This window comes from Symphodus melops (assembly GCF_947650265.1).
Source record: "Symphodus melops genome assembly, chromosome: 2".
In the NCBI taxonomy this organism is placed as follows: Eukaryota; Metazoa; Chordata; class Actinopteri; order Labriformes; family Labridae; genus Symphodus; species Symphodus melops.
The window spans coordinates 402,569-426,326 of NC_136692.1; the positions used below are offsets into that span (position 1 = coordinate 402,569).

At 51.4% G+C, this 23,758-nt stretch overlaps 4 protein-coding genes across 8 annotated transcripts; 3 read left to right on the forward strand and 1 right to left on the reverse strand.

The window, feature by feature from the left end:
- Nucleotides 1-557: 557 nt before the first annotated feature.
- LOC306820045 (actin-binding protein WASF3-like) lies at nucleotides 558-4,433 on the forward strand. Its single transcript, XM_079337699.1, has 7 exons — nucleotides 558-689; nucleotides 800-844; nucleotides 995-1,119; nucleotides 1,213-1,485; nucleotides 1,570-1,709; nucleotides 1,791-2,009; nucleotides 2,408-4,433. Exons 1-7 carry the CDS (start codon nucleotides 642-644, stop codon nucleotides 2,569-2,571), a joined length of 1,014 nt encoding a protein of 337 aa, XP_079193825.1. The 5' UTR covers nucleotides 558-641; the 3' UTR covers nucleotides 2,572-4,433.
- A 798-nt stretch (nucleotides 4,434-5,231) lies between these two features.
- LOC306842476 (protein PET117 homolog, mitochondrial-like) lies at nucleotides 5,232-10,549 on the forward strand. 4 transcript variants are annotated; one of them, XM_079372766.1, is made up of 10 exons: nucleotides 6,262-6,399; nucleotides 6,471-6,754; nucleotides 6,828-7,071; nucleotides 7,189-7,361; nucleotides 7,443-7,883; nucleotides 7,961-8,556; nucleotides 8,631-8,764; nucleotides 9,486-9,661; nucleotides 9,732-9,922; nucleotides 10,022-10,549. In XM_079372766.1, exons 2-10 carry the CDS (start codon nucleotides 6,496-6,498, stop codon nucleotides 10,193-10,195), a joined length of 2,388 nt encoding a protein of 795 aa, XP_079228892.1. In that variant the 5' UTR covers nucleotides 6,262-6,399; nucleotides 6,471-6,495; the 3' UTR covers nucleotides 10,196-10,549. The 4 variants fall into 4 exon arrangements, with proteins under 4 accessions (XP_079228893.1, XP_079228892.1, XP_079228891.1 ...); XM_079372765.1 differs by having other exon boundaries at nucleotides 7,189-7,883; XM_079372764.1 differs by having other exon boundaries at nucleotides 9,732-10,549.
- Nucleotides 10,550-10,772: 223 nt separating this feature from the next.
- On the reverse strand, nucleotides 10,773-18,975 carry dzank1 (double zinc ribbon and ankyrin repeat domains 1). Of its 2 annotated transcripts, XM_079372804.1 has the most exons (20): nucleotides 18,811-18,975; nucleotides 18,490-18,610; nucleotides 17,042-17,189; nucleotides 16,873-16,972; nucleotides 16,724-16,757; nucleotides 16,246-16,364; nucleotides 16,092-16,162; nucleotides 15,808-15,925; nucleotides 15,447-15,548; nucleotides 14,864-14,947; nucleotides 14,580-14,702; nucleotides 14,120-14,495; nucleotides 13,933-14,036; nucleotides 12,313-12,399; nucleotides 12,144-12,222; nucleotides 11,983-12,044; nucleotides 11,822-11,899; nucleotides 11,570-11,697; nucleotides 11,403-11,477; nucleotides 10,773-11,065 (listed from the first exon to the last, which is right to left on the reverse strand). In XM_079372804.1, the coding sequence occupies exons 2-20, from the start codon at nucleotides 18,596-18,598 to the stop codon at nucleotides 10,915-10,917; spliced, it is 2,148 nt and encodes a 715-aa protein (XP_079228930.1). In that variant the 5' UTR covers nucleotides 18,599-18,610; nucleotides 18,811-18,975; the 3' UTR covers nucleotides 10,773-10,914. The 2 variants fall into 2 exon arrangements, with proteins under 2 accessions (XP_079228930.1, XP_079228929.1); XM_079372803.1 differs by having other exon boundaries at nucleotides 18,490-18,975.
- Nucleotides 18,976-19,340: 365 nt separating this feature from the next.
- polr3f (polymerase (RNA) III (DNA directed) polypeptide F) lies at nucleotides 19,341-23,016 on the forward strand. The gene is made up of 9 exons (XM_079333533.1): nucleotides 19,341-19,516; nucleotides 20,466-20,583; nucleotides 20,662-20,729; nucleotides 20,819-20,886; nucleotides 21,147-21,259; nucleotides 21,750-21,893; nucleotides 22,167-22,274; nucleotides 22,358-22,549; nucleotides 22,872-23,016. The coding sequence occupies exons 1-9, from the start codon at nucleotides 19,455-19,457 to the stop codon at nucleotides 22,947-22,949; spliced, it is 951 nt and encodes a 316-aa protein (XP_079189659.1). The 5' UTR covers nucleotides 19,341-19,454; the 3' UTR covers nucleotides 22,950-23,016.
- Nucleotides 23,017-23,758: the final 742 nt, after the last annotated feature.

The window sequence follows — 23,758 nt, forward strand, 5'->3', positions numbered from 1 at the left end:
GGTCCACTTAGCATGCTAAGCTAGTTTACACACACTCTTCCTGGACCGGGTCCACTTAGCATGCTAAGCTAGTTTACACACACTCTTCCTGGACCGAGTCAACTTAGCATGCTAAGCTAGTTTACACACACTCTTCCTGGACCAAGTCCACTTAGCATGCTAAGCTAGTTTACACACACTCTTCCTGGACCGGGTCCACTTAGCATGCTAAGCTAGTTTACACACACTCTTCCTGGACCGGGTCCACTTAGCATGCTAAACTAGTTTACACACACTCTTCCTGGACCGGGTCCACTTAGCATGCTAAACTAGTTTACACACACTCTTCCTGGACCGGGTCCACTTAGCATGCTAAGCTAGTTAGTCCAGATGTTCGTCTCCTCCTGAAGGACCAGTTCAGTGTTTTTGTGCCTTCTGAGCACAAAAACCTCTCAGCTGTTTGTAATCGCTGCACTCACGTGATCCGCTGTGCTTCTCAATGTCATGCCCTCATCCTCCAATCATCGTGTGTGTGTGTGTGTGTGTGTGTGTGTGTGTGTGTGTGTGTGTGTGTGTGTGTGCGTGTGTGTAGGGATGATAAGAAGGACGGTTTGAAGTTCTACACCGACCCGTCTTACTTCTTCAGTCTGTGGAGGGAAAAGATGCTGCAGGCCACCGAGAACAAACGCAAAGAGAAGAGGAGACAGAAGGTTCACATCTGTGTGTGTGTGTGTGTGTCTGTGTGTGTGTGTGTGTGTGTGTGTGTGTGTGTGTGTGTGTGTGTGTCACTATAAAGGTTTATTGTGTTTTCTTTGATCAGGAGCAGAAACATGTGGAGGAGTCTTCAGGCCGGGAGGTGAAAAAGGTCAGAAAATCTGAGCAGCTCAGATCTGAAACACATCCAATAATCAATCAGTCAAATCTGCAGACAAGAAACAGCACAATAGAAAAATCAATCATAAATATTCACCATTGGTTGAAAGTTTTGCTAAACGCCGTTCTCCTTCATGCGCAGGTGCGTAAAGCTCGTAACAGGCGGCAGGAGTGGAACCTGATGGCGTACGACAAGGAGCTCCGCCCAGACGCTCGAGTCACACCGTCACCTTACCACACCTCGGACGGCTCCCTGTCACCTGACAGGTACACTTCCTGTTCAAACTCCTTCAGCCCAAACGCACTGACTCATCATTTCAAGAGAAAGGTCAAAGGTCAATCTGAAACAATCCCCTACAGGTCAGATGACCCGTCCCGCTCAACAAGTCCCCGTCACCATGACGCCCAGGGTCATGAGAGGAAGGATCATGCCGCCGTGGTAACCAGTGGGAGTGGTCAGACTCAGTCATTGGACCGTGCATTAAGACCCGCCTCTGCGTCCTCTGGGGTCTCCACAGGAACCACTCGGCAACACTCGCTGGGCCGTAACCAACCGCATCATCACCACCACCCACCACACCCCGGCTCAGCCAATCAAAACGGAGCTCGGATCAACGCAGCCAAGGAGTCCAAGTATGTAAACAAACACACACACACACACACACACACACACACACACACTCATAAGTTTGACCTTGATTTTATCTCTCTCCTCAGTGACCATCAGATTCCTCCAGCCCCGCCTCCACCGCCGCCTCTAATGCCATCAGCGGGACAGATGGCGTTTCCAAACAGCTCCACCCACAATGCTGCCATGGCAACACCCCTACGCCCTGCAGCTGCTTCTGGTAACCAAGGTAACAGACATGTACTATCTGTCATGGTGTTTGTGCTGACCATGTGCCAACTAAAAACAAAAAACATTTCTCTCTCTCCAGGTGGCTCCACCCTCTCTCGGCCTTACAGCCCCTCCCCTCCACCCCCTCCCCCTGCTAACTACGTCCCCTCCCCCTCACGCCCTGGAGCCCAACAGGTCCTCCCCTCCGCTGCAGCTGCGCCCCCATTGCCTCCGGTCACAGATGGCAGGAAGCCCCCTGGTGGTCCAAACATGCCGGTGAACGATGCGCGAAGTGACCTGCTAGCTGCCATACGTAGAGGTTAGCTGTTAGCATTAGCAACATGATGGAAAGTAATAAACAGCCTGCAGGGATACTGTTAACCTAGCTTAGCAATAAGACTGTAGGCAAAAGGAAACTGTATGCTTAGCTCCAAACCACTGTTTAAAAAATATCAGGATATGATGCTTTTCTAAATCATACACAAGCTAATGATGCTAATGTTGTTAGCTGTGCTATTGGCTAGCGTTGGTTCGTTGAAGCAGCTGAAAACAGCAGACACAGTTTTGTGTTATTAGCTTGGTTTGTGTTGATGAACATAAAAGATTGGTTCAACAAAAAACTGCTAGCTTTAACTCAGTGCTAACTAGCTGCAGCTTAGCGTGTCAGAATCTGCGCTGTCGAACAAAATAAAGGTTCTGCTCTCTTCTGGTTCTCAGGGATCCAGCTCAGGAAGGTCCAGGAGCAGCGAGAACAGGAAGAGGCCAAGAAACGAGAACCCACAGGCAACGACGTCGCCACCATCCTGTCGCGGCGTATCGCTGTGGAGTACAGCGAATCAGAGGAGGATTCTGAACCTGACGACCAGGAGTGGTCTGACTGAGGAAGGGGCGGGGCAACACGAAGACGGAGTCCAATCAGAGTCCACCCCTCAAACAGGACATGAAACACCTGAGGAAGGTTTGAGGGGTGAGGACGTGTTAACAAAAATTCATGGGAACATGTTCAATGAGTCGGGATTGAATATGAAAACTGTCAAACGATTTCAGTTTTTAATCACGATTAATCGAATGTTTGAATTTCAGTTATTTTATCGTTAGGCTTTTATTTTGAAGGTTTGTACCATCTTAAACTGACAGTACTTTACTCGCTGTTTGAATTTTTTTTTTTTTTAAGATTTGATTTTGGCCTTTTGCCTTTATTGTGGAGAAAGCGGAGAGAGAGGGGGGATGACGTACGGGAGGGAGGCCACAGACCCGTTGAGCCCGGGCCACCCGTGTGGGGACTATAACCTCGATGCATGGTGACATGTGCTAATGGCGCCCCTGTTTGAATTCAACCAGGCTCTTATTTTGTGACTACAGGAAGACACTGAAGACGGTTCCCTACGGTGAGCCTGAAGGGACAAAATAACATCCGATTAATCGCGATTAACTCGTTGATGGTGACAACATGTGATTTAGTAATGTCAGTTAATTATTGTTTTATTATATTTATTATCAGTTGAATATTTTTCCTAATTTTTAAACATTCAGACATGTTGATGATCGTTGGTGTCTATGAATTCTGCTTCTGTTGCCGTGGTAACTAACGCATATCTGTATCGTTCATCTTTACTCAAATTAGTTAAAAATTCTGGTATCGTGACCTTCAGTCCAGACGGAGACGCCATCTTTAATGACATCAGTGACCTTCTGCATCAATCGCAGTATAAAAAGTGTTTATACAACAACGACTTGTCGACAATATATTAGAAAGAGAGCGAGCTGCTCTCGACGTGTCGATGGAAACGATCGTTTGTTTGAATATTATGTTGTGAAAATGATGATGAATCAGAGTTTGTTTGGACTCTAAACCGTGACCTTGTTTCCAGTCATTTCCTGACTTTGTTAGCGTAGAGTAAACATGGCGTCAGCCTCGTGTTTCCTGCCGTCCTCAAAAAATTAACGCTACGCGTCTGCGAGAGGCAAACATTCTTATAACCACTAGGGGCAGTGTAGATGATGAGACAGGAACTAACGTCAGAATCACAACGATGGAGGAAAGTTTAACAGACCAAGTCTCCAACTACCCGCACTATGGTGTGTCATTGCCGTTGCTTAGCAACAAACAAGCGTGCCAAAATAGCTGCATCAGCGTGACATCATGGCAGCTGTTCAGTCTTAATTTACAAGGCTTTTAAAGTTTTTTATTTTTCAAACTTTCAGAATAAATGTCTGTTTAGCTTTTTTATTATTATTTTTATTCTGCATGAAATCACAGATGTTTTATTTTTTATTTATTTTCGTCATAAAAATATGGCAACACTTTGTTTACGTTATTTATCATTTCTCGTTCGTTGATGTAAATATTTATTAACCTGTATTTTTTATCCGTGGGTTTTTGATGTTGTGGTTTCAGCATCGGATTCATTAGTTGCTATGGTAACCATGAGGCACTATACATCTCTCTTCTTCTTTTGTACCAGCAGGGGGCGTACTGTAGATCCATCAGTGAAACGTGTTAACGCAGGGAGAAGTTAAGTGATGGTAAATGTTGCCTCCATGTTTGTGATGTCATCGCTGCAGCTAAAAAAAAAGATGGGAGGGAAGGGAAAGGTCTGTGATTGGTTAATTGATTTGTTAATTATTGATCTGTGCTGTGTTCTCTGCTGTGTGGTCTGCATGTTGGTGGGAAAATAACAACGTATAAATCAAAAATATGTTACAGTCTGTCTTCAAAATAGAAAACTTTATTGACAAAACCTGTTTTTTTTGCTGATTGACTGATTCATGAGGTCACATCATCTTTATAAACAAAACAGTTAGCTGTGTTATATTAACATCCTTATTTTAATCTTCTGCACTCACAGTTTATAACGTTAAAGGCACAGTACGTTAACTCCACCACCAGGGGGCTCTCTCTGCTACTCCCCACCCCGACCTCCGAGGTGACCGTAGTCATGAGGAAGAGTGTGCAAAAGGTCAAAAGGTCACCCACAGTGGAGAGTTTCTATTTCGTACAGGTTTCGCCCTCTAAGGCTACCAGACCTCCGGGACACCCTGGATTTCAGATGTTTAAATTAGATTCAGAATCCTAAAGGATCCTTATTTGACCCGTCATGAGCTGCCTAAAGCAGAGTTTGTAATTATTCACCAATCAGGTTCCAGCGACTCCGACTTTGAACCGCTCTCACAGATTTTCCTTCAGGAGTTTAATTTGAAATGTTTTTATGTGTTGGAAGAAATGTCTGTGAAGAAATCTATTGATGAAAAATATATTCCCAGATTTTTGCTTTATTCATTGAACTGTTTGTTTCCTTCAATAAGGACAGCATGATCAGTGCATATCCTTAAAATCACTTTTTACTGCGAGTTAAAAAGTCCTCAAACCAAATCGACTGTTTAATAAATAAATAAACAAATCGACTGTTTAATAAAGGTCTAAATACATAAATGAACAAATAGACAGTTTAATAAATAAATAAATAAATAAATCGACTGTTTGCTTTTAAAAAGAATCAAACGTTCATTTTTCGGTTTGGTGGCTTTAAAGGACAGAGAGGACGAGTTCAGGGGATTCAGGGTCAACACTCCAACAGGAAGTTGACGCTGACGCACCGGAAGCTGAGTGTAATCCTCCAATAAATGAAGAGAAGCAGAAGAACGTGCGCGAGGGAGAGCTAACAACAGTTAGCATCGTGCTAACCTTCAGCGGAAGCTAACGTGATGTCTACAGCCTCTAAGGTGGTTCTGGGTGTTTCTGTGGTTCTGACTCTGAGCACCGTGGCAGGTGTGCACCTCAAACAGACCTGGGACAGACAGGTGAGCCCAGCCGAACCGAGCCGAGCCGAACCGGACTAACGGTAACCTGACTAAGAGCGGGGCTAACAGTTAGCAGGAAGGAGGTCACAGGACGATAAAGAATCAAACAGACTGTTTTTATAAATACATTAAATAATAATAATATAAACGGACTGTTGTTATGAATACATAAAAAAATATATATATAATCTAAACGGACCGTGTTATCAGCCTCTCTTGTGTCTGGTTGTCATGGTTACAGCTGATAAAGTCAGGTAAAAAATATCATGTGATTTAATTATATCTGTTTTAATCAACAGTCACGTGACATTCGTTACGACACTTAATGATGCATGTGGTGTGAAAGTCACCAGATAACACGGTCACTCTTTGCACCGTAACACCGGCTTCACATTACCTCACTGTTATTGAACCGTTTGTTTTTATTTCAGGATTTGGAAATGTTGTCAGTAACTTTGGTGCCAATAAAGTTTGCAAATGAAAAGTTGAAGGAGCATTTTCCCAGGTTTAGTACACGGTGCTCAGTGCAGGGTCGGTCAGGGGTTCGATTCCCAGCTCCTGCATGCACGCGTCCGCTGCGTCCTTGAGTCAGTAACTTGCTGCTCAGCCGTGTAGCTGAGCTGATTGACAGGTGGGCGTGGTGTCACGGTGTCAGGAGGCTTAAAAACCGCCTCCGCTCCTCAGTTAGGGAGAGAACGCCATCGATGGGTCTCCAAACGCCGCTGCAGTAACCATTATCTTTGTGTGGTCCAGCGTCTGCACGAGGGCGTGGTCAGAGATCTGGAGCGGCTGGAGAGGAAGAAGGAGAACCTGCGGCTCCTGGAGGAGCAGAGGAGTCTGACCAGACTGCTGGAGGAGGAGAGACAACGCCGAGAGGCGGAGCTCCGCCCACAGGACCACTGACGCAGGTGAGTCACCTCTCTGTGTCTGAGGCGGGACGACGGACACGTCCCCTGAATCTGTGCGTCTACCTGTCCAGGTGTGTTTGTGACTGAGGCTCGGTGATGGACAGCAGCAGCGAGCCTCTGGGTGGCGGCGAGGACGAGGCGGCGTGCACGTCGGCCTCTGAGGGTCTGGAGGAGGGCGAGGTGGAGGGGGAGACCCTGCTGATCGTGGAGTCGGAGGACCAGGGCTCGGTGGACCTGTCACATGACCAGAGCGGAGACTCTCTGACCAGCGACGTGGGCGAGGAGGCGGAGGGAGGCTGGGCCGGCGAGGACATGAGCTTCTACTGCGAGCGCTGCCACAAGTGGCTCCCTGCAGGTGAGTGGACCAATCACACGGCTCCATCAGGCGTGTGCGTGCGTGTGGGTCTGACTCGTGTGTGTGTGTTCAGCTCAGCTCCGCGGCGAGCAGCCCAGCTACCTGAAAGGAGACAACTTCTTCAAGTTCACCTGCTGCTCGTGCTCGGAGGACGCCAAGGAGAGCTTCGAGAGGATGAGACTCACCTGGCAGCAGGTGGTCATGCTCGCCATGTACAACCTGTCTCTGGAGGGGACCGGTCGCCAAGGTTACTTCAGGTGGAAAGAGGACATCTGCGCTTTCATTGGCCGACACTGGAACTTCCTGCTGGGGACGAGGTCTCTGTCTCTCTGACGTCACATCCCCCCAGGCTCCGCCCCTCGCTAACCGCTCTCTCTCTCTCTCTCTCTCTCTCTCTCTCTCTCTCTCTCTCTCTCTCTCTCTCTCTCTCTCAGGAAGAAGACGTCCACCTGGTGGAGCACGGTCGCCGGCTGTCTCTCCGTGGGAAGTCCCGCCTTCTTCCGCTCTGGCGCTCAGGAGTTCGGCGAGCCCGGCTGGTGGAAGCTGGTCCAGAACAGACCGCCCACCCTGAGACCCGAGGCGGACAAATCCACCGCCAAGGCTAAAGGTGAGAACGCCGCCCGCGCCCGTCAGCTTTCTTCTTCAGGTGACTGCGAGCTGACGGCGCTCTCTTCTTCTTCTCCTGCAGCGTCCAAACCGTCGGTGGAGCCGATCATCACCGTGGAGGGTCTGAGGAAGCGAGGGGCGAGGAACCCGGTGGAGAGCGCCATCCAGCTGAAGGAGAAACGCTCTCGCACGCAGGAGGCCAAAGACATCCGCCGGGCCCAGAAGGAGGCGGTCGGAGGATACACGGACCGCAGCGCCTCCTCCACGCCCGTCAAACTGAGTGGAGGTCGCGGCGGGGGCGGGGGCGCCGGACGCCGTCCTGACCTCGTCCTGGAAAAAGGCGAAGTCATAGATTTCTCCTCCCTCAGCTCGTCGGACCGCACGCCGCTCACCAGCCCGTCTCCGTCCCCTTCTCCTGACTTCTCCGCCCCGGGGACGCCGGCCTCTCACTCAGCCACGCCCAGCCTGCTGTCGGAGGCGGACCTCATCCCCGACGCCATGCCGCCGCAGGCTCTGTTCCACGGTGAGACACGCCCACGTTTGAATGATTGACATGTTAACGGTCAGACGAGAGTAACTAAGGTGTTCCTCGCCCTCCAGATGACGAGGAGATGGAGACGGACGGGATGATCGACCCGGGCATGGAGTACCTCCCCCCGCCCTCCGCCCACCTCGCCGCTCGCAAGAAGCTCCGCCCCGCTCCGCCTCACATTAAGTGTGAAGCAGACAGCGAGGAGGACGAAGGTCGTGAACGAGAGGACGACTTCGAGGAGCCGGCGGGGCGAGGCGAGGGTCCGACTCTCTCCGCAGGGGGCGGAGTCGGCGCCGGGGGGGCGGAGAGAAGAAGAATAACTCACACTGAGAAATCAGACGGAGTGGGTGGAGTCTCGCAGACGCCTCGCTTCACCTCGCTCAGTCTGTACGAGGAGAGGATGCTGCTGCGGCGGCTGGACGCCTGCCCGCTCGCCCTCGCCGTCACGCCGCAGGCCAAACGCCTCCACAGGAAGCTTCTGGTCCGCCAGGCCAAGAGGCAGAGAGGGCTCCCCCTGCTGGACATCGACCGAGCCGTCAGCGCCACCCTCAGCCTCGTGGGCGGGATCTACGGCGCTCAGGAGGCGGGGCTGCTCAGCAGAGGGGCGATGATGGGGAAGTACTGCACCAGCAGCCAGGAGCAAAGGATTCTGGACCGTTTCCAGGTAAGGTGGCGTCTGAGTGGAGTCTGTTTGAACGTCCGCCGCCCGCACGTCTTTCTGAACGTGTTTGTGTGCAGACCAAGCTGTCGAGGAGGAGCGGCGTGCAGCACAGCTCGCCGTCCTTCTGGAAGCGTCTGATGGGAGCTGAAGGAAGTCTGGAGCAGAGCGTCAAGAGTCCGTACACGTCGCGCCTCCTCAAACCCTTCATCAGGTAACGACAACACACCTGACTCCTGCAGGAGGCGGGCGGGCCGCAGGCTCCTCCCCCTCTACTTGGAGAGGCTCCTCCCCCTCCAGGGTCGGCTCTACTTAGAGAGGCTCCTCCCCCTCCACGGTCTGCTCTACTTAGAGAGGCTCCTCCCCCTCCAGGGTTGGCTCCTCCCCCTACAGGGTCGGCCCTACTTAGAGAAGCTCCTCCCCCTCCAGGGTCGGCCCTACTTAGAGAGGCTCCTCCCCCTCCAGGGTCGGCTCTACTTAGAGAGGCTCCTCCCCCTCCACGGTCTGCTCTACTTAGAGAGGCTCCTCCCCCTCCACGGTCTGCTCTACTTAGAGAGGCTCCTCCCCCTCCAGGGTTGGCTCCTCCCCCTCCAGGGTCGGCCCTACTTAGAGAGGCTCCTCCCCCTCCAGGGTTGGCCCTACTTAGAGAGGCTCCTCCCCCTCCAGGGTCGGCTCTACTTAGAGAGGCTCCTCCCCCTCCACGGTCTGCTCTACTTAGAGAGGCTCCTCCCCCTCCAGGGTTGGCTCCTCCCCCTCCAGGGTCGGCCCTACTTAGAGAGGCTCCTCCCCCTCCAGGGTCGGCTCTACTTAGAGAGGCTCCTCCCCCTCCAGGGTCAGCCCTACTTAGAGAGGCTCCTCCCCCTCCAGGGTCGGCTCTACTTAGAGAGGCTCCTCCCCCTTCACGGTCTGCGTCTGATTGTGTGTTTCTTCCTCAGGAGGGATTTTGAGAGCCGTCCGGCGAAGATGAGGTTGTTGTCGGAGATCAGAGCCCGCCCTCACAGGAACGACCCTGATTGGCTCCCTGAAGCCAACGCCCCCATTGACTACTGCTACGTGCGGCCCAACCACATCCCCTCCGTCAACGCCATGTGTCAGGAGAGCTTCTGGCCAGGTATGACAGCGTCTCCCCTGCTCACCATCACTGTCTGTGTCAACCTGACTGTGGCTCCGCCCCCTCACAGGTGTGGACCTATCGGAGTGCCTGCAGTACCCAGACTTCAGCGTGGTGGCGCTCTATAAGAAAGTGGTGATTGGTTTTGGTTTCATGGTTCCCGACGTCAAGTACAACGAGGCGTACATCTCCTTCCTGCTGGTCCACCCCGAGTGGAGGAGGGCCGGCGTCGGGACCTTCATGATCTACCATCTGATCCAGGTGAGGGGTCAAAGGTCAAACCTGCTAGGCCTGAAATCTGCATCAAAGATCTTCTATTGGGGTAATGACGCTGGAGCACTTCCTGTCCGTGTGTTTCAGACGTGCATGGGCAAAGACGTGACGCTGCACGTGTCGGCGAGTAACCCCGCCATGCTGCTCTACCAGAAGTTTGGCTTCAAGGCCGAGGAGTACATCCTGGACTTCTACGATAAGTACTACCCGGTGGACAGCACCGAGTGCAGACACGCCTTCTTTCTCCGACTCAGGCGCTGAGCCCGCCACGGCCTCCGCCTTCTGGACGGGCTGGAGCCCGGTCTACAGACGACCCGGGTCAGTCCAAGAAGCAGTGACTTCCTGTTAGGGGGGCGACGGGGACGAGAGACGATTCGAGACCCGGTTGGACCAATTTGAGGCGAGTGTCGTTATCAGACTGCTGCTGACGAAGCAGCCAATGAGAGCAGAGCAGGAAGCGTCACAAACAGGACATAAACACCAACTGAGCCTCGAGTGGGGTCGAAGGTTAGACGAGCTGTTTGTGTAACCATGGCAACAACATGTTAAACAGGTGTGTGATGTCACACTGCTCTGCTTCATCCTGTTCATAATAAAGCATTTTAAAAGCGTCCAGCAGGGGGAGCTCTTCTTGTGTAAAGGGGGCCTGGTCACAGCGAGGGGCGGGGCTCCGTGCACGCTCCAAATCAAATACATGGGGAATAAATGTTTTGGTCGAACGAGGATGCTCTGACGCTGCGACGTGATTGGCTGCTTTAAGTGGCGTTGAGTAACGCTGCGGCGCCGCATTGAAAATGTTTTTTATTTGTGCTCAGAAACAGAATAAATAAATAATGAGGATGAGGAACAGCCTCCTCTGACCGCTGCTTTTATCCACCACAGAAGAAGAAAGATGAAAGGAGAGACGGCGTTCAGTGAGTTAAAGGGTTTTTAATGGCGGTGAATCGATGGCGGGTCAGATCCTCACGTTGATGCTGCGCTCAGAACATTTGAGGCTTGCCCAGTTTGCCCAGCAGGTCCAGTCCGGTCTGAGCGGCGAGCAGAGACACCACGTGGTCACAGCCGGAGCTCACCGCCACGTCGTACGCCGTCTGACCGCCGGCGTTCCTCCTCCTCATGCTCGCCTTACAGCTGGAAACACAGACGGGTACGAGAGAAATACACTAAATACACGCCATCGCCATCTTTCTTTTTACAACCACATGACCATATTTGGACTGGTTAGGAGCCAGGGATTCGCCCATATATGGTCACGTACTTAACCCCTCCCCCTGTTTTTTACACTGAATGAACATCGTGCGGTGTTGACGAAGGATTCAAACTACAGACCCATGAGGGGGAAGTTCACTGTGGGTTTAAATGTTTGATCATAGACTTCTATGGCACGCTGCCCCCTGCTGGACGTGAGACAGGTGAGACGGGTGAGACACGTGAGACAGGTGAGACAGGTGAGACACGTGAGTGGTACCTGAGCAGGACTTCAGCACACTGCTGCCCAGCCGAGCCTCGAGCTGCAGCTTCATGCAGCGCTGTGTTCTTCATCCTGAGGAGGAGGAGGGGGAGGAGGGGGAGGGGGAGGAGTCAGTGGTTCAGGTGCAGCTCACCTTTAGCTTTCATGTCTTTGATGTTTGTTACCGTCCTGACTGCTGGTCCACGTCAGCTCCTCTCTGCACTAAAACAGGAAGTGCTTCATGGTGACCATTCAGCACGGCAACCGCCAGGGCATGTCTGCCGTCGCCGTGGCAGCAGGAAGGGTCCGCCCCCTGGTGGTGACAAAGGGAACAAACACCGATCAATGCACAGCGATGTTATTAATGTAGCAACGAGCTTTACGATCACGCCAGCTCGCTCCACAGGAGGCTGCTGATTGGCTGCTGAGGGTCCTACCTGATCCAGGAGCTGCTGGATTACGCTGATCTGACCTCGACCTGGACCCAACTCCTTCAACAGCTGCACGTCCTTCACCTGAAACCAGCAGAGCCAATCAGAGACGAGCTTTCATACGGCAGCGGAGGTGAGTTTAAAGCAAAGACAGCGACAGCTCTCACAGGAGGTTTGGGGGTCGGGTTCTGTTTGGACCGTTTCCTCTCACCTGCGGGACCAGCACTTCCTGTCAGACACACACGGGCTGTAAACTGCAGTCTGATTGGATAAAGGTGCGACATGTCTACCTGTCAGGTGATCATTGTTTTCTTACTGAGAGTGCTGCTGTCATGTGATCGCTCTGTGACGCTGCTCAGAGTCTCAGTCCGACCTGCAGCTGTGACATCATCACCTGCTGCGTCCACCTGAGTACCAACACACACACACACACACACACACACACGGTCAGTGTCCACACACTCGACAGGTTCACCTGCTCAGGTGACTCTACACACCTGTCTGTCTGCTTCCCGTCCTGCTGACACAAAGCTGACGCTCAGACTGACCTCATATCCATCCTCCTGAATCACCGCCGAGACCACCTGAAAGACAACAGGTCACATGACCAACAGGAAGTGAGCCCAGCTGACCAACAGGAAGTGAACCCAGCTGACCAACAGGAAGTGAGCCCAGCTGACCAACAGGAAGTGAGCCCAGCTGACCAACAGGAAGTGAGCCCAGCTGACCAACAGGAAGTGAACCCAGCTGACCAACAGGAAGTGAGCCCAGCTGACCAACAGGAAGTGAACCCAGCTGACCTGCACCTGAATTAAAGGGGAGGTGCAGGTGATTAAAGGGGAGGTGCAGATGATTAAAGGGGAGGTGCAGGTGAATTAAAGGGGAGGTTCAGGTGAGTAAAGGGGAGGTGCAGGTGAATTAAAGGGGAGGTGCAGGTGATGAAAGGGGAGGTGCAGGTGAATTAAAGGGGGGGTGCAGGTGATTAAAGGGGAGGTGCAGGTGAATTAAAGGGGAGGTGCAGGTGAATTAAAGGGGAGGTGCAGATGATTAAAGGGGAGGTGCAGGTGAATTAAAGGGGAGGTGCAGGTGAGTAAAGGGGAGGTGCAGGTGAATTAAAGGGGAGGTGCAGGTGATTAAAGGGGAGGTGCAGATGATTAAAGGGGAGGTGCAGGTGAATTAAAGGGGAGGTGCAGGTGAGTAAAGGGGAGGTGCAGGTGAATTAAAGGGGAGGTGCAGGTGAATTAAAGGGGAGGTGCAGGTTAGTAAAGGGGAGGTGCAGGTGATTAAAGGGGAGGTGCAGGTGAATTAAAAGGGAGGTGCAGGTGAATTAAAGGGGAGGTGCAGGTGAATTAAAGGGGAGGTGCAGGTGAGTAAAGGGGAGGTGCAGGTGATTAAAGGGGAGGTGCAGGTGAATTAAAGGGGAGGTGCAGGTGAGTAAAGGGGAGGTGCAGGTGAATTAAAGGGGAGGTGCAGGTGAATTAAAGGGGAGGTGCAGGTTAGTAAAGGGGAGGTGCAGGTGATTAAAGGGGAGGTGCAGGTGAATCAAAAGGGAGGTGCAGGTGAATTAAAGGGGAGGTGCAGGTGAATTAAAGGGGAGGTGCAGGTGAGTAAAGGGGAGGTGCAGGTGAATTAAAGGGGAGGTGCAGGTGATTAAAGGGGAGGTGCAGGTGAGTAAAGGGGAGGTGCAGGTGAGTAAAGGGGAGGTGCAGGTGATTAAAGGGGAGGTGCAGGTAATGAAAGGGGAGGTGCAGGTGAATTAAAGGGGAGGTGCAGATGATTAAAGGGGAGGTGCAGATGATTAAAGGGGAGGTGCAGGTGAATTAAAGGGGAGGTGCAGGTGAATTAAAGGGGAGGTGCAGATGATTAAAGGGGAGGTGCAGGTGGATTAAAGGGGAGGTGCAGGTGAATGAAAGGGGAGGTGCAGGTGAATTAAAGGGGAGGTGCAGGTGAATTAAAGGGGAGGTGCAGGTGAATGAAAGGGGAGGTGCAGGTGATTAAAGGGGAGGTGCAGGTGATTAAAGGGGAGGTGCAGGTGATGAAAGGGGAGGTGCAGGTGGATTAAAGGGGAGGTGCAGGTGAGCCTCAGATCAGATACAGGTAGAGGAGGTGGGGCCTACCCGGCCCAGGCGTGGTTCTCCCAGCAGAGCCCTGAAGGGGGCGTGGTTCTGAGCGTAGCTTCTCAGGTGAGCACACACGTGATCCAGCTGTTTCCTCCAGAAACCTGCAACACAACGAGACGACACGGAGGAGTGACAGAGCTGACGATTCACTCGTCGTGTCAGCAGATCATCTGTAGTATGTCACCTCGTCCCGGGCTGATGGCGGTCAGCAGCGGGTGGCGGTCTTTGGTGGCGTGCTGCATGCTGAGCTGAAGGGCCCTCTGTTGCTCCTTCCTCTGCAGCCCAGTGGCTGATGGGTAATAGAGTCCCACAGTCTGCGTGGACTGGTCTCTACACGGCGTGTCGAAGTTCTTGGCGTTGGTGGGGTCAGATGAGGGCGTGGCCTGCCAAGTGACATCACGGGTAGTTGCTGCAGCCACCACCTGTCCTGTGATGTCATCACTGGATGTGGGCGGGGCTGGAGCTTCCAGGAAGACCCCGCAGGCTGTGCAGTGGACGGCATACGGATGACCACTCGCTCCACATTGCCAACAGATCACACAGCTGACGGCATGACTCGGCTGAAAACACACACACGACACTACATTTCCCACAAGCCTTCACTCTTCTTCCTCTCATGATGACTCAGGTGTTTCTGTGTTCACCTTGGAGCCGCACCAGTCACAGTATCTGGAGTCACTCCGGTTTAAACGTTTACATCTGGAACACGACAACATCCTGCAGTCTGCTGGGGGGACAGAGGGGGCGCTGTTCCCCACACAGGCAGCCTGCAGGGCACACACACACACACACACACACACACACACACACACACACACACACACACACACACACACACACACACACACACACACACACACACACACACAGGGTTACCTCTCTGCAGATGAATGCGATGGAATACAGCGTGAGTGCGTTCCTATGTTACCGTCTGCAGGCGGCTCTCGCAGGTCAAACAGCTGGAGATGTGAGCGGGATTACCACTCCCACAGGAAACACACACAACATGATCCTACACACACACACACACACACACACACACACACACACACACACACACACACACACACACACAGAGTTACTACAAACAGATCTCACAGAAGGACAGGGATGTATATTAGCTTGATGCTAACAGAATTAGCATCTTGATGATTTTAATGTGTGAAACATTTTACTGAACATTCCCAACATATGACATCATGATGTGCACTCGACTTGCAGACAGACGTTTCCTTAAACACTGGAGAAAAACTAAAAAACCGCTGACTCATGCTAAGCTAGTCTGCTGCTCTGATCCAGTGACGCTGCATGACTCGCTCTTTACGTCTCTGTTCATTGGACGTGTGTGTGTGATGCGTTCATGGACTCATTGTACCCGCACTCGTCCTCCTATGTCTTTATGAAGAGGACAAACTGAGCATGTGCAAATTATAAGGAGGGTCAATAAAGACCCGTGTGTGTGTGTGTGTGTGTGTGTGTGTGTGTGTGTGTGTGTGTGTGTGTGTGTGTACCTTCAGTAGGCGCCTGGACTGTCGATGGATGGAGTTCTCACAGATTAAACAGCTCTGAGTGTTCACAGGAACCAGAGTGTTACAGAACACACAGCACACCGTCTGACCACACACACACACACACACACACACACACACACACACACACACACACGAAGTCTGTACACACTGAGGATGGATAAAGTGTTCATCATGCTCTCCTCCTTATAATAATCAGAGTCGTATTTGAGCTTTTATTTTGAAGGTGGAGGTGTATAAATACTGCGTGGCTGTTAGCGCCCCCTGTCTGTCAGATTGTTCCCTGAATGACTGAACACAGGTGAAAGACAAACAGCAGCGTGTCTGGGTGTGTGTGCAGTACCTGTCCTCCTTCAGCAGGGGGCAGTCTCTGCTCAGGTACCACAGAGAGCCCGGCTCCACACTGACAACAGAACCGAGCAAAAGGATCCGAAGGCCGGACTGTCAGACAGCCAGCACACCTGGACACACAGACACAGGACATGAGACCCTCCTGCTCTCACTCCCAGCATGCATTGCTGTTAGTTCACCTATATGTGCGTGCTGCATTGTTGTTATTTTATTGTTTTTCCACTCAGATGACAGAGGAGGCGGGGCCTGTCAGCTGACAGGTTAGCGCCGCTGTACCGCAGGAAGTCGGTGTCTCTGCAGATCCTGGACGCGTCTGTGCTGCTCAGCTGCTTGGACACGCCTGAGACCTGACAGGAAACACGCCACGGCTCAACAGGAAGTACAGCAAGGGGAGGGTGTGGATGAGCTGGTGGGGTTAAGGTAAGCTTACCGCTGACTGGGAGTGATGGCGGTCTCCTCCAGTGTGGGCGGAGCTGCTGGGAGAGCCCAAACGACTGTTCAGGAAACGAGGACCTGATTGAGGAGATGTATTACCCATCATCCTCAGCTCTGAAAATAAAACCACAGGAGGAAGTGAAGAAGAGAGAGAGACTGTCTGCACGCCATCTCTACAGACTGACTGCACGCCATCTCTACAGACTCTCTGCACGCCACCTCTACAGACTGTCTGCACGCCATCTCTACAGACTGTCTGCACGCCATCTCTACAGACTGTCTGCACGCCATCTCTACAGACTGTCTGCACGCCACCTCTACAGACTGTCTGCACGCCATCTCTACAGACTGTCTGCACGCCACCTCTACAGACTGTCTGCACGCCACCTCTACAGACTGTCTGCACGCCACCTCTCCCGTCTCTGCTCTTCAGACGTGTTCGTAGCTGGGTGACAGAAGGTTCCAGAACACACCTGGAGTCTTCAGTGAAGTTCCAGCAGACGGACTCTGAAATGAAACGTCCTGACTGATGAACTGAGCACTTTAACTGATAAATGACACTGACAGACGTCAGGGGCATGATGGGAAATGTAGTCCAGAGACAGTGTGCGGGTTTGTTTACCAGCTGTTCGCTCCGCAGGAAGTTCTCCTCCTTCCCGTTCTTCGAGTCCACGGGCTCAACGGAGAACACCTTGGTCACAACGGCGCTCTCCCTGCCGTCACTACACACACAGGTAACAGTTCAGTTTGCTTTCTGACAGGTCGAGTCACAGGTGCGACTGAGAACTCACCTGGTCACAGCGACCGCTCTGACACACACTCGACCAGCATTCAGCAGGATGGGCTCGCCGTACTTCCTGCTGCCGCCTGCCGACCCCCGCTGCACCGCCACCGGCTTGGACCCGTCCAAAGTGAAGAAGATCTGCACACCTGAAGTGTCTGCGGAGACACAAACACACCTGAGGACAATGTTTGAAGCACAGGTGGAATAAATCACATGGTCAGGACTCACTGCAGGCAGCTGCCTGACAGGCCAAACTCAGGGCAGGAAGTTCCCAACAGAGACTTTACTTAGACAGGTGTGTGTTGTACCTGAGTGGATGGAGACAGGTGTGTGTTGTACCTGAGTGGATGGAGACAGGTGTGTGTTGTACCTGAGTCGACGGAGACAGGTGTGTGTTGTACCTGAGTGGATGGAGACAGGTGTGTGTTGTACCTGAGTGGATGGAGACAGGTGTGTGTTGTACCTGAGTGGATGGAGACAGGTGTGTGTTGTACCTGAGTGGACGGAGACAGGTGTGTGTTGTACCTGAGTGGACGGAGACAGGTGTGTGTTGTACCTGAGTGGACGGAGACAGGTGTGTGTTGTACCTGAGTGGATGGAGACAGGTGTGTGTTGTACCTGAGTGGATGGAGACAGGTGTGTGTTGTACCTGAGTGGATGGAGACAGGTGTGTGTTGTACCTGAGTGGATGGAGACAGGTGTGTGTTGTACCTGAGTCGACGGAGACAGGTGTGTGTTGTACCTGAGTGGATGGAGACAGGTGTGTGTTGTACCTGAGTGGATGGAGACAGGTGTGTGTTGTACCTGAGTGGACGGAGACAGGTGTGTGTTGTACCTGAGTGGATGGAGACAGGTGTGTGTTGTACCTGAGTGGATGGAGACAGGTGTGTGTTGTACCTGAGTGGATGGAGACAGGTGTGTGTTGTACCTGAGTGGATGGAGACAGGTGTGTGTTGTACCTGAGTGGATGGAGACAGGTGTGTGTTGTACCTGAGTGGATGGAGACAGGTGTGTGTTGTACCTGAGTGGATGGAGACAGGTGTGTGTTGTACCTGAGTGGATGGAGACAGGTGTGTGTTGTACCTGAGTGGACGGAGACAGGTGTGTGTTGTACCTGAGTGGATGGAGACAGGTGTGTGTTGTACCTGAGTGGATGGAGACAGGTGTGTGTTGTACCTGAGTGGACGGAGACAGGTGTGTGTTGTACCTGAGTGGATGGAGACAGGTGTGTGTTGTACCTGAGTGGATGGAGACAGGTGTGTGTTGTACCTGAGTCGACGGAGACAGGTGTGTGTTGTACCTGAGTGGATGGAGACAGGTGTGTGTTGTACCTGAGTGGATGGAGACAGGTGTGTGTTGTACCTGAGTGGATGGAGACAGGTGTGTGTTGTACCTGAGTGGATGGAGACAGGTGTGTGTTGTACCTGAGTGGATGGAGACAGGTGTGTGTTGTACCTGAGTGGATGGAGACAGGTGTGCTGGTGTCGATGTGGTTCTTGGCTCGGTGTGTCTGCAGGTGGATGATGGGGAGGATGAGCGGAGCCGACACTGATCCTGCTGTCATGACGTCGACTGTCTGTCAATTAAAAAACTAATGAATGAATAACTTGAGTAAAGATTTAAGGAGTAGCATAATTATCAGGTAGGCATGACGTCACACATGATTTTAAAGTCGAGTTGAATTAAAATCTGCAGCTGGTCAGATCCTGTTGGTTCTCCTCACTGCGCATGTCTGTTTAGTTATTAAATAATTCATTAAAGATAAAATGTACAAACTTCAGATTTACGTGAAGGGAATCACTGAGTAGAGTTTCCTCCGACGGCTGCTTCGCTTCTGGACCGTACACGGAAGCGTCACCATGGCAACGAACTCAGCAACGCACGCGTGTACGCTTGTTTCATACAGAGGGAGGCACAGCAGGAGGGCGGAGTTAAGAGAGCATGTACACCCGCCCCGCAGGGACACGCTGAAATATATATACCATTTATTCTACAACTTTACGACTTTAAATACACTTTACTACATTTTTACTTCATGTTGGGCTTAAAGAAAAATAGGAAAATACAAATAAAAGATTTAAAGAGTCCTTTTTATTATTGAACATTTGTTTAAATAAATCCTACAACCGAGATACTTGGAAAAGCTTAGGATGGAGTATTAGGTTCACGTTAAAGATACAATTATTAACATTAGCTGATTCTAAAACTGTATTTCCGTCAAGAGTTTGTATATTCTACATGTGTACTATTTAATAAAACGTTAAACATATATTAAAATAAAAATATGATTATTTTTAACAGGCAGATTTTTGGACGCCTCCGCCAACGGCGAACTTTTAAGGACCCCGAGCTAGCGTGTCTTCCGTCACAACAACATTAGCAGAGAGGCTAACCTGAGCTAACAGAAGAACTTCACAAACATGTCAGAAGTGAAGGTGAAGAAGGAGACCAACCTGTCGGACCCCGCAGAGGTCGAGACCAGGTGAGTCCTGAACCGAGTCCTCAGAGACCCCGGGTGAACCAAACCCTGAACCCTCACACATCAGAGACCCCGGGTGAACCAAACCCTGAACCCTCACACATCAGAGACCCCGGGTGAACCAAACCCTGAACCCTCACACATCAGAGACCCCGGGTGAACCAAACCCTGAACCCTCACACATCAGAGACCCCGGGTGAACCAAACCCCGAACCCTCACACATCAGAGACCCCGGGTGAACCAAACCCCGAACCCTCACACATCAGAGACCCCGGGTGAACCAAACCCTGAACCCTCACACATCAGGACGTTTGTTCACCTTAAACTTTATATTTATATATTTAACAAATGTTGGAAACACACATTTAATTTAATCAATAAAACACAAAGTGGTGTAAAAACAGATAAATGTCTTTAACATGTTCAGCCCTGATCAAACCGTGAGAACAAATATTGATTAATCAGGATTTGAACCCTTTAAATGTCAGAATCATGTAAGGAGGGTTAAATCCCACTTTAAAGAATCAGTGAAGACAGTTTAGTGTGGAGACATGAATCAGCTGCTCGTCTCTGACCTGTCTTCATCATGTCTCTTCTCTCTGGACTTCTTCTTCTACTCTTGTCTCACACTTTTCGTCTCTTGAAGACAAAATGTGTCCTCTGATTTAAAAGACGCTGGAGCCTCCTCACGTGATCGCTCCCTGATTATTCCCATGTATTGATCAGAGGACAGATGTCCACTGATCACCGGTCGTCTTTGCGGTCTTAGTATCAGCTGATGTCCCTGTTGATCCGTTGCCATGGCAGCAGGACAGATCGTGTGTGTGAAGGAAGTTGACCTCCAGGATGAAGCTGTTAGTCAGAAGGTCACAGACCAATCAGTGAGCAGTCGTTTAAAGTGTGTTGTGTGAAGACCTGGGAGCTGGACTCATGTGATCCTGGTTCTTGTAGGATCAGAGAGCTGTGTCAGCAGTTTCCTCACGGGATCACGGATCAGGTGATCCAGAACGACATGCCTCACCTGGAGCCGCAGCAGAGAGCCCTGTCCATCAACAAGCTGCTGTCACTGGTGAGTGTGCTGATGTCACTGCTCAGCCTGTCTTCTGATTGGTCACTCTTGTGTTGATGATGTCACCTGTGTGTTCAGGGTCAGCTGGACCTGTTGAGAAACAGCTCGGGTCTGCTGTACAGGATGAAGGACACGCAGAGCGCGAGGTAACGCCAACGCGACTACGACACAACGCCGCTGATCCAGCGTGACGTCACAGCGTCTCTGATTGGACGACTTGTTTTTGTTCTTTCAGCAAGATGAAGGGTTCCGATAACCAGGAGAAGCTCGTGTACCAGGTCATCGAGGACGCAGGAAACAAAGGTAACAAACTGTAACCCAACAGGACGCCATGACGGCTTCATCGTTGCCATGGAAACACCGGGTGTTACGTCAAAGACAACTCCAGAAGGAAGCGGTGGAGAGGCAGAGAGAATCGCTCCCGTGATTACCCGCCAGCCTTGACGCCATCTTTAGTTATTGTTTTGATTGTGAGCCCCCTGGTGGTGGAGTTCACTTCCTGCGTGTGATCAGCTGTTTGTGTTTACGTTGTTGTTGTTGTTGTTGTTGTTGTTGTGGTGCAGGGATCTGGAGCAGAGATATCCGTTTTAAGAGTAACCTCCCTCTGACTGAGATCAACAAGATCCTGAAGAACCTGGAGAGTAAGAAGCTCATCAAAGCCGTCAAGTCTGTGGCTGTGAGTTCACACCTGTAGACCTGTAAAGACCTGCACACCTGTGTAGACCTGTGTACACCTGTGTAGACCTGCACACCTGTGTAGACCTGTGTAGACCTGTGTAGACCTGTAAAGACCTGCACACCTGTGTAGACCTGTGTAGACCTGTGTAGACCTGTGTACACCTGTGTACACCTGTGTAGACCTGCACACCTGTGTAGACCTGTGTAGACCTGTGTAGACCTGCACACCTGTGTAGACCTGCACACCTGTGTAGACCTGTGTAGACCTGTGTAGACCTGCACACCTGTGTAGACCTGTGTAGACCTGTGTAGACCTGCACACCTGTGTAGACCTGCACACCTGTGTAGACCTGTGTAGACCTGCACACCTGTGTAGACCTGCACACCTGTGTAGACCTGTGTAGACCTGCACACCTGTGTAGACCTGCACACCTGTGTAGACCTGTGTAGACCTGCACACTAGCTGTCTGACTGTTGTCATGTTACAGGCGTCGAAGAAGAAGGTGTACATGCTGTACAACCTGCAGCCCGACCGCTCGGTGACGGGCGGCGCCTGGTACAGCGACCAGGACTTTGAGTCTGAGTTTGTGGAAGTCCTGAACCAGCAGTGCTTCAAGTTCCTGCAGAGCAAGGTACACAAGACCGTTCCTTAACCTGAGACCTGCAGGGGGCAGCAGAGTCCATCGTCCAATCACAGAGCAGAGTGTGTGTGTGTGTGTGTGTGTGTGTGTGTGTGTGTGTGTGTGTGTGTGTGTGTGTGTGTGTGTGTGTGTGTGTGTGTGTGTGTGTGTGTGTGTGTGTGTGTGTGTGTGTGTGTGTGTGTGTGTGTGTGTGTGTGTGTGTGTGTGTGTGTGTGTGTGTGTGTGTGTGTGTGTGTGTGTGTGTGTGTGTGTGTGTGTGTGTAGGCTGAAGCAGCGAGGGACAGTAAACAGAGTCCCATGGTTCAGAGGAACAGCTCCTTCGCCACCTCACATGAAGTCTGGAAGTACATCTGCGAGTTGGGAATCAGCAAGGTGACACTCCTTAGGCCCCGCCCACTTTATGACATCACACACCTGAATCCAACCATTCACAGAGGACGTGTGTGTGTGTGTAGGTGGACCTGTCCATGGACGACATCGAGACCATCTTGAACACGCTCATCTACGACGGGAAGGTGGAGATGACCATCATCGCCGCCAAGGAGGGGACGGTGGGCAGCGTGGACGGACAGATGAAGCTGTACCGCGGCGTCAACGCCATCCTGCAGCCCACCGGCCTCGTCAGGACGCCGTGCGGACTCTGCCCGGTAACAACACACACACACACATTTATTAAAGAGCCTTTTATGGTCATCTCTGTTGATGATGACTCAAACCTTGTACGTGGCGTTCTTCTGTCCTCGCCGCTGGCTGGGCAGAACGCCAGGCGGACACAAACTCTTCTTGTTTAAAGTCTTAACTTAGCGCTCCGTCCCGCCACCAAACACCTCGCACTGTTTACTAACACGGAAAGTCTCTATGTCGGTTCATTTATTATTTATTTCTCTTTTTAATAAGGAAAAAGTTTCATGAGTTAAATGGAACGTTTCCTGACTTCCTGTTTCCTGACTTCCTGTTTCCTGTCCTCAGGTGTTTGAAGACTGTCATGAAGGAGGAGAAATCTCTCCGTCTAACTGCGTCTACATGAGCGAGTGGCTGGACTTCTGACTGCTCGGCTCCGCCTCTTTCTTTCATCTTTCTTTCCTATTTAAGTCTAATAAAAGTCTCAAACGTGCTGTGACGCTTCTTCTTCTTCTTCTTCTGCTGAATAAATAAACGAGTCTGCAGGCGTCACATGAGCTGAAGGAGAGAAGCTTCGTTCATCAGATTGAACCAATCAGAGTGGATTTAAGAACTGTATGAATAAATGTTTTTATAAATGAAAACCTTCAAATGATCTCAACATGGCGTTCATCACTTTGTTTACTCCAGAAATCAAAGATGGCCGCCTTTCTAACATGAATGGAAGTGAAAAGTGTTTGTGACGGCAGCCGGAGCACTCAGGGTCTCTGAAGCACTCTGAGCGTGTTCATCCAATCAGGGCGCTCGTTAGGCCGCAGTGTTTCCCGTCAGAGCTCATTATAAAAGTCCATCAGGCAGTAATGGGCTCGGTGCTGACGCTCGCCACGGATCACTTTACAGATCCATGTCATGTCCCTGCATCCACCAATCACAGAGCAGGTAGTGTCTCTGACCAGCTGCTTCTCTGCTCCTCAGTCTCGGGTGTTCAGGGTTCTGTTTGGGCTAAAAAAATAAGAACCCTACTTCCCATGAGCCTCGGCGGCTGTCGCCATGGAACCCAGAGCTCTAAACTGTCACGTTGGAGAAACAGAGTTCTTAGTTTTGAAGGCAGCCGAGTGGAAACAGCTGCAGCTCCATTAAGCTCATTCATTATTAACCAGCACTGCTTTAAGTGAGCCACGCCCACTGAGTGACATCATCACCTGACAACTCCCACTGTCCGTCACAGGAACCAG

Excerpts from the sequence above, each read along its gene's own strand:
- LOC306820045 (XM_079337699.1), top strand. The coding sequence starts at position 642 with ATGCTGCAGGCCACCGAGAACAAACGCAAAGAGAAGAGGAGACAGAAG. Across the intron at positions 845-994 it reads CAGGCCGGGAGGTGAAAAAG|GTGCGTAAAGCTCGTAACAG; the intron begins GTCAGAAAATCT and ends CTTCATGCGCAG. Across the intron at positions 1,120-1,212 it reads GGCTCCCTGTCACCTGACAG|GTCAGATGACCCGTCCCGCT; the intron begins GTACACTTCCTG and ends AATCCCCTACAG.
- LOC306842476 (XM_079372764.1), top strand. The coding sequence starts at position 6,496 with ATGGACAGCAGCAGCGAGCCTCTGGGTGGCGGCGAGGACGAGGCGGCG. Across the intron at positions 7,362-7,442 it reads ATCCACCGCCAAGGCTAAAG|CGTCCAAACCGTCGGTGGAG; the intron begins GTGAGAACGCCG and ends CTTCTCCTGCAG. Across the intron at positions 8,557-8,630 it reads GGATTCTGGACCGTTTCCAG|ACCAAGCTGTCGAGGAGGAG; the intron begins GTAAGGTGGCGT and ends GTTTGTGTGCAG.
- dzank1 (XM_079372804.1), bottom strand. The coding sequence starts at position 18,598 with ATGACAGCAGGATCAGTGTCGGCTCCGCTCATCCTCCCCATCATCCAC. Across the intron at positions 16,365-16,723 it reads AACTTCACTGAAGACTCCAG|AGCTGAGGATGATGGGTAAT; the intron begins GTGTGTTCTGGA and ends TTTTATTTTCAG. Across the intron at positions 16,163-16,245 it reads GCCATCACTCCCAGTCAGCG|GTCTCAGGCGTGTCCAAGCA; the intron begins GTAAGCTTACCT and ends GTTTCCTGTCAG.
- polr3f (XM_079333533.1), top strand. The coding sequence starts at position 19,455 with ATGTCAGAAGTGAAGGTGAAGAAGGAGACCAACCTGTCGGACCCCGCA. Across the intron at positions 20,887-21,146 it reads CGAGGACGCAGGAAACAAAG|GGATCTGGAGCAGAGATATC; the intron begins GTAACAAACTGT and ends GTTGTGGTGCAG. Across the intron at positions 22,275-22,357 it reads GCGAGTTGGGAATCAGCAAG|GTGGACCTGTCCATGGACGA; the intron begins GTGACACTCCTT and ends GTGTGTGTGTAG.